General features: G+C 33.4%; 4 protein-coding genes and 1 long non-coding RNA gene across 5 annotated transcripts in view; 3 read left to right on the forward strand and 2 right to left on the reverse strand.

Annotated features, from left to right (window-relative positions):
• The first annotated feature begins 1,619 nt into the window (after positions 1-1,619).
• On the forward strand, positions 1,620-2,853 carry LOC107470632 (protein OXIDATIVE STRESS 3 LIKE 1). Its single transcript, XM_016090034.3, has 2 exons — positions 1,620-1,998; positions 2,173-2,853. Exons 1-2 carry the CDS (start codon positions 1,772-1,774, stop codon positions 2,672-2,674), a joined length of 729 nt encoding a protein of 242 aa, XP_015945520.1. The 5' UTR covers positions 1,620-1,771; the 3' UTR covers positions 2,675-2,853.
• Positions 2,854-4,518: 1,665 nt separating this feature from the next.
• LOC107470633 (uncharacterized) lies at positions 4,519-5,947 on the forward strand. The gene is made up of 7 exons (XM_016090035.3): positions 4,519-4,804; positions 4,883-4,925; positions 5,020-5,090; positions 5,186-5,280; positions 5,369-5,436; positions 5,527-5,637; positions 5,716-5,947. Exons 1-7 carry the CDS (start codon positions 4,600-4,602, stop codon positions 5,843-5,845), a joined length of 723 nt encoding a protein of 240 aa, XP_015945521.1. The 5' UTR covers positions 4,519-4,599; the 3' UTR covers positions 5,846-5,947.
• A 764-nt stretch (positions 5,948-6,711) lies between these two features.
• Positions 6,712-8,375, forward strand: LOC107470643 (uncharacterized). The gene is made up of 5 exons (XM_016090038.3): positions 6,712-7,202; positions 7,289-7,409; positions 7,505-7,689; positions 7,775-8,004; positions 8,091-8,375. Exons 1-5 carry the CDS (start codon positions 6,806-6,808, stop codon positions 8,247-8,249), a joined length of 1,092 nt encoding a protein of 363 aa, XP_015945524.1. The 5' UTR covers positions 6,712-6,805; the 3' UTR covers positions 8,250-8,375.
• Positions 8,376-8,539: 164 nt separating this feature from the next.
• On the reverse strand, positions 8,540-9,374 carry LOC127742614 (uncharacterized). The gene is made up of 2 exons (XR_008003959.1): positions 9,229-9,374; positions 8,540-9,092 (listed from the first exon to the last, which is right to left on the reverse strand). It is a non-coding gene; the product is annotated as an uncharacterized LOC127742614 (long non-coding RNA).
• A 168-nt stretch (positions 9,375-9,542) lies between these two features.
• Positions 9,543-11,361, reverse strand: part of LOC107470661 (copper-transporting ATPase PAA2, chloroplastic) — a 9,177-nt gene continuing 7,358 nt past the window's right edge. Inside the window, exons 13-16 of the mRNA XM_021133127.2 lie at positions 11,080-11,159; positions 10,356-10,804; positions 9,939-10,098; positions 9,543-9,680 (exon numbers count right to left, since the gene is read on the reverse strand). Coding sequence (XP_020988786.1) covers positions 9,543-9,680; positions 9,939-10,098; positions 10,356-10,804; positions 11,080-11,159 — 827 coding nt within the window. The remainder of the gene's footprint in view (positions 9,681-9,938; positions 10,099-10,355; positions 10,805-11,079; positions 11,160-11,361) is intronic.

Here is an 11,361-nt window from a genome sequence, read left to right on the forward strand (position 1 = left end):
GAAAAATGAAAGTTTTAACTTTAGTTCTGTTAGAATAGGAAAGTATAAGGAAAAATAAGTCCAGTCCCTTCTCCTCTCACAAACTCTATCTTCTCCATTACACGAAAAAAACTCCAGTCTCCACACCAATATTAGTCCCATTTTTTACCCAACTATCACCACTAAATGAGAAAAGTGATTTTGTGTTATTAAACACAGACGCATGAGACTTCACATCCACATGTACTTAGTGATAAATATCATCTTTTACCACCACCACTTTTTCCCTAGCCATAGAACACAAAAAGAATAACAGAGACAAAAATAGAGAGGCAATAATCTTTCAAACTCATTTCTCTTCCTTCAAGTAAACCCAGCAGATAAAAACTATCCCTTTTCAACAAATACCAAGTAATAAAATAGCAAATAGAAGTTTTATTGCACGTTTTGCAAAATAAACTATTTCTAAAACTGTTCATTTTCTATTGGCCAACGTGATAATGACTCCCTCGAAAAATACCACATGAAATTAAATGCACTTTATTTTGTACATTCTCAAAAAAAAAAAAAAAGAATCAAAGCATTCTCAAAAAAAAAAAAAAAAAATCCAAGCTTATCCACAAATAAATGAAACGACGTATGTTGAGTTTAGGAACTCATGCTGTATAATCAAACCAAAGTAAAAACAACATTCCGAGATATATGAATATAACATCATCTTTTAAAATCTCAACTTGCTAAAAAAACGACCTATTATATATAACAAGCCAAATTTGGGAGTTATGGTCCTCTCCCCTTATATCTTGGAACAATTCGAATATACTTCGAAGATTTTTTAAATATTTTTAACAAATCGGACTGAGCATATGGACCACTTCTGCGAAATTTGTATATAAACTCGGATACTAAATAATAAAGCAGTTACAAAAATTCCTATAAAAAGTAACTACAAAAAAATCTATAAAATATAAAAAAAGAGATATCAAAAAAATACACACCAACTCTATTATTTTCTATTTTTTAAGATACATACTGATTTTAGCGTCAAAATATTTTTGTAAATTTTATGCTCCAATTCAAATTCTAAAAAATATTTATTATTATCTAAAAAAGAGGTCGTTCGACGTTAGCAGACGAGTTATACCTAAAAAAAATCCTCTTTGACGGAACATAATGTAAAACGGGTTTGAATTGACTAATTACATTGCTTAACCCGTTAATTCTTAACTCACACTCGGATACACATTGTTATTAAAAAAAATGTTTGGAGGCAAAAAGCTAACAAATCCCAATACGTTTACGAGAAGAATGCGAAGCACTGGATCACCGCACCCTTTTCAAATTTTAATATAGAATATTAAAAAAAAGGAAGGTAACTATGCTGACGTGTTAATGTGGAGTGGATGAGGATAAGGTCAGGCCTTCGCCTTCCACATTAACATAGCAAGAAAGAAAAGAACTCAAGTACAAGAAGAAACCCGGGATCATCCGTCCTTGGATACTTTATCCAATTTTCAGTTAAGATTAAGATTAAGAGATAAATTATTAAATAATAATAACAATTAACAATAAAGTGCAAAGCAAACCTAATTTATACTACTAAAATAAATAATTTAAAAGAAAACGAAAGAGATAAAAAGAGAGCACTCAGCAACATAACACAACGTGGTTAAGTGGCAACCCATTCTCTCTCTCTCTGTTTCCAACTAACGTTTTTGGTTTCTTCTTCGTTTCTGCATTTCGTATATCATATGATATCGGTGAATTTGGATAGTATAATTACAAAACTAACATGATGAACATTGAAGCATCATCAGCAGCGGTGCTGGATTCAAGAAAGGATGAACATCACGACGACGATGATGATAAGTGCTCATCTTCAACGACATCGTCGATCGGAAAGAACAGCGATGTGTCGTCAGAGAATGAAAGAATAGCAGAAAATGAGAATGAAGTTCAGAGTGCTTATAATGGCCCTTTCGATATGATGGACTCTCTTGAAGAGGTTCTCCCTATTAGGTAATCGTAACTGCCTCTGCTTTCTATTTTTTACCCTTCAGATATTGTTTCTTCGTCTTCTTTCTTTATGTTGTGTGTATTTGGCTTTATCCAGATGATATTATTGAGAAATTTTACAAAATATTTACGGTTTCCTTAAATCTAGGGTTAAAATGATGAATCTTGTTTTGGCAGGAGGGGGATCTCAAAATTCTACAATGGAAAATCAAAGTCCTTCGCAAGCCTAGCAGACGCTGCTTCTTCTGCGTCCGTCAAAGACATAGCGAAAGCGGAAAATGCTTACAGCAGAAGGCGAAGGAACTTGATGGCTTTCAACCACGTTTGGGACAAGTTGAGACGCAACGGTGGTGGAATCTCCAAGAGAACAATGTCAATGAATTCAAGTAGAAGTGCTCTGGCTCTTGCCTTTGCCGTTAGTAGTTACGATAGTACTAGTAGTTTTACAAGCGAGGACTCAAGTTCAAATTCAAGGTCGCCTACGCCACCGCGGTCGCTTCCGCCACTCCATCGCCGCAATCGCCTGTCCGGTGCCAGCACAGGCCCTTCCTCTCCTCTGCAGCGGAGTCTTCCGGCCTGGCGGTCCTTCTCCGTGGCGGATCTGCATTATTGTGGCACAGCCGCAACCGTCAATATGCCGGATTCCACCGCCCTAAGAAATGATGCAGCTCATCCATAGTATCACTAATCCTCCATCACCAGGGTAGATTTGAAGAAGGAAAAAAAAATGATAGTTCTTTAAATCTTAATAGGTTAGCTTAGAATTTTCGTTAATTAGTAGGTATGAAGACTAACTTAGATCGGTATTATAATGTGTTTTGCAGGAGTAAAAAAATATCATTTCTACGCTATAATCAACTATTAACATACTTATGTATAAATATATATGTAATTTAATTTATTTTTAATATATATTTATATTTTAATATATATTTTATATTGATGATGATTAATTTTAGTGTCCATATTATCTTAATAGCAACATTAAGCCGATGATGAATTTTCCCAACATATATATAGATCAGTAAAATTTGGCCAGATCCGACACAACATCTGGCTCCCAAAAAGCTATCATCTTCAAAAATTTCTTCAATAACATTAATGTACGGAGAAATTGAACAAATAATTTCACCGGGTAGCCAAAAGTCATGAACATCTGGCTGATAGATCTTACAGGGGCGTTTGACTAATGATATGGTTACTGAAATTTGGCGTTTAGCAAAAGTTAGGATGTTGGCAAGCGAAGGTCAATATCAGCACTACAAAGGAATGAAGGCTAGTTACCTGCCTAATCGTATATTAATCGCCCAACTATGCAATATCCATTACTATATCCATTACTGAAAGTAAAAAGCATCATCAAGAATTTAAACTTCCAAGCTCTAATGGATACGGCCTACTAACATGAGGCTTTTTTTTTTTATTTTAATCAAGTTACAATGAGTTTCATATGTCAACCTTTTAGTTATAACTAGAATTTGAACCCAATATATTTTATAGCAAGGTATATATTGTTGTCACTAGACCAGACATTGAGTTGGTCTATGTAGCCAGAAAAATCTTATATTGGACTAAAAAAATCAAAACAAAAAAATAAGGTAAAGAAAATTAAATAAAAAATAAAAAATACACTACTGAAAAGCATTAGAAATTTATAACTAAAACTCAAAATTAAATTGTTGCTTAAAAAGATAAGTTTCAACATTTAAGTCAATAATACAACGACCATAACTCAATCAACTTGTCCTACTCTTGGAAAGTTATATTAATTTTTTGGATAATTAATAGTGAGTTAACTTTTTTTTTTAGTAATTTTCTATTCTATTCCATAGAGATCAGCTTTATTATTTGATGATGTTGATTTTGATGAAATAGAATAGAAATATTAATGAACAAAATTATATTGACTATCAAAGTATTAAATGAATAAATAAATAAAAATTTGTTATAAATGTTAAAGATAAAATTAAATTAAACAAAATATGAAGAATATTTTTTGTTTTTTTAATTAAAAAACTATATTCTTCTCATTAATTATTCAATTTATTTATTTTATTGATTTGTAATATTATTAATTAATATAATTTACAATAATTATTCTATTAAAGAAATGGACAAATTTAAAAGGATCAATTATCAATGAGATACAAGTATACAACTTTATTTTTCATTGGGTTTATGAGAACAACTCATATAATACATTAGAGAGTACTGTAAGTACTCTGCTTCCATCATCTTTAATTATTGTTCTAAGTTTTAATATTTTAAAAAAATGTTAGGGACAAAATTATTAAATATTAAAAATGATTAAAATTAAAAAATAAATTTTACTCTAATTATAATTTTTTTTACTTTATCCATCTCTTGGTTTTAAAAGAGATTGACCTAATATGTATAATGCACTGTCTTAAACTCTTAATTAGTTATTTGAATCAAATTATATAATTTAGGTTGAATTATATTCTATAAATTTGATTATTTTTATGGAGGATATTTTGAGAAAAATTGAAAATTTATAACAGATGGATCAGATTTATTTTTCAGAGTTAGAGGATAAGCAGCAGCGGACACGACAGTAGCCTCCCTGCCATTGTTTGTGTGGAAATGGCGTCACTTGCCACCACTCCTGCCCACGTTAGCAGCAACAACTACTTCCGACGCCGATCAACTTTCAACGCCAAACAGTCCTGTGTGCCTATGACAGTGAGGTGTTCACTGCAACCACCAGTTAGATTCCACTGCCACGAGAGTCGTCGATCTCTGTCTATCTCCGTAGCTCTCTCTTCTTTCCTTCTCACTTTTTCTAACGGTACGTTACCTCTCATCTTATCTTATGTCATCTCATATTTAGCACTCTTAATTATGTGTATCTTCTGCACTGTTGTAGGTGCTCTTGCTGAAGGAAATATTTTCGATAAATATGTTAAGAGGTAGCAATATTTTTTATTTTTTATATATCATACTCTTGGTTTGAATTTTTTTTCTTTTTTATTAATCATATAGTTTGAGTTTCTGTCTATGTAGAAAAAAGCTTGATCCTCTAGAAACGTATGTGCCAGCTGTCATACTTACACGGTTCCAGATCAAGGATTTGGGTAATTTTGACAAAAACTGATTGCTTGTATTTTGAATCGGAAATCTAGACAAGGTTGTAATGCATGCTTATATATAATATGGATTTGTTTATTAGAAAAAACAATAGAGGGTGATGAACCCCAGTTTGGCCTATGCCGCTCTTTAATTCGTTCTGGACCTGCAGCATCCCTTCGTGTAAACATTCGCGCAGTAAGTTAGAATTTCTTACATACATTTTCTTGTTCTTTCTTTTGTATATTAAAGATTAATTAAAACTTTCATAATTTTTGTTTTATAGATGGCGCAGTATGCATTTGACAGTGGAAATGGCAAAACTGCATTTAACAACGTCGACGAATGTCTTAGGTATTTTCATTTGTTACTCAATTTTCACTGATAACAGAGTTTTATAACTTCCATAACTATCCAAACTAACAAAATTCTGTTTTCTGAAAGGTCGCTAGAGGAACTTGATTCCTTGCTTCTGCATGCTTCAAGAAAGGATCCTGAAGCCTCGGTCAAATCAATGAAAGACAAAATCAATACAGCGCTTATCGCTATTGACAGGTGAATTTATTTTAATTAACTTTGATTTGTTCGTTACACGTTGACAGATATATTCTTAATAACTTGTTTTTGTTTCAGTCTCTTACAAACGGTGCCTTCCGATGTGCTAAGTAAAGGGAAGGTTATAGCTGATTCATACAAAGACCTTGCTGAAGTAGAAACAGAGACTTCAGACCCTAATTTAAAGCAATTAGAATCAATACTATGACTAGTTAAAAATGCATTTTCTTCGTCCAACACTTAGTTATGTGAGTTAAAACCTTCAAACATTGTGAACATATTTTTTTTAATAATTTCTTATTCTATTTCATTGACATCATTCTTATTATTTGATGATATTGATTTTGTTGAGGCAGAATAAAAAAATATTAATGAATAATCAACCTAAATTGGTTGAGTGATCACTGCACTCAATTCAAATTTTACTTTAGGTAGACAGCAATTCGACTGAAAAATTAAGTGAACAAAATAATAGAAATATTAATGAACAAAATTGTATTGACTATCACAAAATTAAATGAATATAATTTACAATAATTGCTTTGTTAAAAAAAGGGACCAATTTAAAATGATCAATGATCAAACCTTCAATGAGATACAATTTGTTTTTCAATTCGATTTACAAAGACAACTCATATAGTATATTAGAGTACCTTAGGTACTCTGTGTCCATAATTTTTAATTATTGTTTTAATTTTTAAACAAAATAAAATAAAATATATTTCGTAAATTAATGTTAAAATTATCAAAAAAATTTATATAAAAATTTTAAAAAATACGGTAAATTCTAGGAATATATTTTTTATATATAATATATTTTTTATGCGTTAATATTACAAAAATGATCAAAATTATAAAAAAAATTTGAAGTAGAGGATGGATTAAGCATAACACTGAGAGTGAATATATAAACGATATTTCAAAAAGTGCGATGTTTCGTTCCATGTTTAAAAAGCTACTTGGATTATTCCAACGGTCATTAACCGTCTTTTCTTTGTATATAATCTATTAGAAAATTTATTTTCTATTTCTGATTCAAATTTCAGTCTTTCTCTTCTCTACTCTATTCTTTTTTCTCTCTTCTCTTCGCTCTAGAGAAGAGGGAGAGAAAACAGAAAGAGGAGAGTGAGTGAGTTGCAATTAAGGACAAGGAATAGATTCAATAACCATGGATAATCCTTACTTTGTTGTGCCGTACCATGATCCATATGATACTCCTCCACTGAGTCCGAGTTTTTTCAACATTTCCAACCCTACTCTTCTCGATCTTACCAATGTCTCCAGTGGAACCGAATCCAGGCACTCTCAACAAAAGAGTAATGGAATTCAAGAGGCTAATCTCCAACCAACTTTTGATCCGATGATTCAAGATAATAACTCTGTTGGAGGAACAGGAGGGAATAACTTCGAATCAATTCCTTTGTTACAAGTGCATTCTGAAGAAGGTCCGTCGCATGATTTCAACAACGATGTGAATACAATTACGCTGTCCCATTGGCCCCTACCACCAGTCCCGTTTTCTTGTAGCTGTTGTAGTATCCTCAGAGAAATTGTTCACACCAATGGTATGGAGTATGGACTTAACTTTTTCTATTATATAATTTTATCACGTGTTTCTTTTGATATATCTTACTAATATAATTAATTGCAGGATTTAACTTTACGAAAGTTGAGATTCATGGAAGGCCCGGCTTGATCTCTCATGCAATTCAACATCCTACTGTGAATGGGGATTTTGTTTCCACTGGCAACCTTCAATATCAAATGATCGAGTATGTTTTTTTTTTTTTTTCAACAATTAACTTCATGCATGCAATCTATTATTCTTCTATTTGATATTTTATGACCAAATTTCAATTTTTGATAGTTTTTGTAGGAGAAGCATTGATGACGTGAAGAATTTCCTAGTTGAGTATTGCAGAGTACAAAGTGCAGCAGGGTACTTTATGTTGCAAGATCCACTATCTGCTTATTATGAGGCCCTATGCACTGGACTTGAATGGGTCGAAGAGTTCAGCGATGACACTGACGATTTGAATGCAAGCAATTCAGGTTGTTCTTTATCTCCCTGTTGGCAAAATGTTATGCTATGTTATGTTGTGTTAAGTTTCAAACATTTTATTAATGGGTAATGTAGATGATGAGAATGAACAAGTGGCTGACAATGGAGTAGGAGCATCAGGAAAGGCTCCTAGAAGATTATCTCTTTCGGAACAGAGGGATAGAGCGGGGAAGATGAAATTGGACGATTTTGCCCCTTATTTTCATTTTCCAATTGAGGAAGCATCGAGGCAAATGAATATCTGCCCCACCGTTGTGAAGAAAATTTGCCGTAAGGAAGGATTATCACGATGGCCTTACAGGAAGGTAAATTTCATTGTTTTTTCTTTCAGCTATCATATGCAATGCTAATAATGTATTGCTTAAGATGCTCCTTTTGATGTGCTTAGCAGATCAAAAGCACTGTAAGGCAGATCTCACAACTTAAGAGAACGATGGAATCAAAAGATGAAAGGTCAAAGGCAAGAATTCAGGCAGAGATTTACTGGCTCCATCTAAAATTAAGAGAGATTTGTGCTGGACGATACCCATCTGGAATAGTTATACCATGATTCAATTGTAAATATGTAGATTTAATTTGTAGGATGAATCTCTGATTTAATTGTAAATATGTACGCGAGAGTTTTGTAATTTTTCCCCCTTGTAAATAGGGTGTGTATTTGAGTTGACTTTGTGGATAATGAATGTGGGATGATAAATGATAAAATGTAAATATTTTTGTACATATGTACGCGAGAGTTTTGTAATTTTTTCCCCCCTTGTAGATTGCAAATTTATTTTTGTAACAAATTCATTGGTTCTTCATTTTACTTTTGTTCTTTCGTCGAAAGCTCGGACAACCTTGAAAAAAAAAACAGAACAAAGAACTGTTTATTTTTACTTTTACAATGATACATAATAGAAGGTTGAACCAAGAAAAGCAAAAAAGAGAGCCATGGCCCTCTTACAAACTTTGATAATCTCTTATTGCTCCTACAGCTTTACATAAATAAATATTGACTACAAATTGGTAATTGTATACATTAAATATCAAAGTATATAAGCAAAGACCTATTTGAATGCACCAAGTGCAGCTAGTGTGTCATGATATTAGTCCATGCTTCATGACCTTTTAACATTGAATAGATAGCCATAACTTACAAAAAGGAGCTTGTTGGTCACAAATACAATTCGGATTTCTGAGATATAATTATTTCATGGATGCCAAATTTGTACTCATACTGTCATTATAAAGATCACACCGCCTCTTATGCATCTTTTAGACTGTACATATCCATGTTTGAATGGATGGAAATAGATTTATTATGTGGCCTTTTTGGAGGTCTGAGACCCATGAAGTTGTAGAAGCAACGAGTTGCCAACCACGAAGATGGAGCTCAAAGCCATCAACCCTCCTGTGATCAAATATCAGGGGTGACAAACATAAATGAACACTTAATAGGTGATAGAAAAGTACATTAATAAACAAGATCAAATATATTGGGGCTAATAGAACTATTTGTCTCGCTAATATGTGAAGGTGTTGCTTACCTGATAGTGAAGGTGTCATAGCAAATTCAAATTGGGGAAGTAAAACTCCAGCAGCAATGGGAATGGCAACAACGTTGTAGGCTACCGCCCAAGATAAATTTTGGTACACTTTTCCCATGGTTGCCTGTGCAAGGTCTAGTGCATCAACAACCTGTAAATAGAAAAGGCATTAGCTATAACTATGATTTTTCGAGATTGTAGCATGGCATATTTGCATCTCTCATATGAAATGAAGTGCAGTGAAAGCAGAAAAGTTGATGATTCTTTTTTTTCTTATGCATAAATGTGAAATAATAAATCGGCATAAAGAAATGTCATACATGAGAAATTTTGTTTCCAAGAAGTATAATGGATGCAGCATCAGAGGCAGCGTTCTCTTGAGCTTCATTTTGTAGAGCAATCCCAACATCAGCTACAGCCAAAGAGGGTGCATCATTTATCCCATCACCAACCTTTGAGAAGAGAGGGGGAAAAAAAAGGAACGTGGCAGTAAATGCCTTTTATCTTAGCTGAAAGTCAATTTTTACAAGAAACACGCACACACACACACACTCTAAAAGGGGGTGCTCAACATTTTATTGAATTCTAAGAGCACGCTCAATTATCTCCAACTTTTAAGTGCTACCAACACCTTGTATTGCACATCAATTTGCCACCACTTTATGAACTCTGAACTTTTACCATACAATGATTCCATATTTGAGTAAGGCCAACATATATATATATATACATAGAGAGAGAGAGAGAATGAGAGAGAGAGAGAGAGAGAGAGAGAGAGAGCTTCCAATCCCAACTGTCTGTGCTATAGTTGCAACTGCCTCTTCCCTGTCTCCTGATAACAGGACCATTTCAATCCCCTTCTGCTTGAGTCTTCCAATCAAAGGCAAAAAAGTCAGCCAATACAGAACAAATGTAGCATAACAAGAATTCATAAATATATTAAATCCTACAAGAAGAACTGTGCAATCAATTTGCATCCCGTTAATAGGAAAGTAAACAAGAAGAAAAGAAAAATCAATATTTTCTTTTTACAAATGAACATGACAATGTTAATTGTGCATTTTGTATAATGCCATAGAACTTTTTAATATTTTTGCTTGAAGGTACACAAACAGCATTAAACATACCTTGCTACGGTAGATTGAGCATCTTCACGTACAACGTCAGATATGGTAATAGAACCAATGATGCCTTCTCCCTCACGTCCAACATAGACAACAGTTTTTGAATAGTTTGAAGATGTCTCTGATGAATGATTCATCAAAGTATGTTCGAGATTCACTAAATCAGAGGGGTTCATTTTAATCTGGAAGCGATCATGGACCCATTCTAAAGATCCAACTGCAACTAAACGCCCATCTATTTCTGCCAATGTTCCAAAGCCTGGTTCTACCAATTGCCCTTGTGTAACTGGAAGGACCAGCTCTAATGACTCAGCTTTATTGATAATAGCCTTTGCAATTGGATGAGATGCTGTTTTCTCCACCGCAGCAGCAATCTGAAGTATTTCTGATTCTCCATAATTAATAGAGCTAACCAAGGAGACAACTGGTTTTCCTTTGGTGAGGGTTCCGGTCTGAAATTGGAGTGTTTCAGTCAATCTACTACTTTTGTACTTAGAGAGCCTTTCCTTCTTTATTCATAAAAAATATTTAACTTAAGCCAACAGTGTAAGAAATTCATCCTATTAATGTCATTAGTTATTTAGGACGAATCTTGATTTGCAATGACACCCATGTATGGATCCTTACCCTATTACGCATGCATAAACATAGTGGCATATGTATGTTTAGTGAAGGAGAAAAGGGGAGGGGTGAGACAACGATAATAGTCCATGGACTTGGAATTTACCTTGTCAAGGGCAATATAATTTATACTGGCCAAGCGTTCTAGCACATCTCCCCCTCTAATAAGAAGTCCTTTTCTTGCCCCTAGTCAATTTTCAAGATGTGTTATGCCTACTTTGTAAAGGCCGGTTAAAAGATACTACTATGTACTTAAAATTCTGAACCAGATTATCAGGCCGTAATATTTCTTTGCAATATAATTTACAAATTTAAGTATTTATGCAAAAACTACACATCTGCTTCCTACTTCAAAAGCGTTAGGAGAGAGAGAGAGAGCGAGAGAGAG

This window comes from Arachis duranensis, chromosome 10 (assembly GCF_000817695.3).
Source record: "Arachis duranensis cultivar V14167 chromosome 10, aradu.V14167.gnm2.J7QH, whole genome shotgun sequence".
NCBI classification, from domain to species: Eukaryota; Viridiplantae; Streptophyta; class Magnoliopsida; order Fabales; family Fabaceae; genus Arachis; species Arachis duranensis.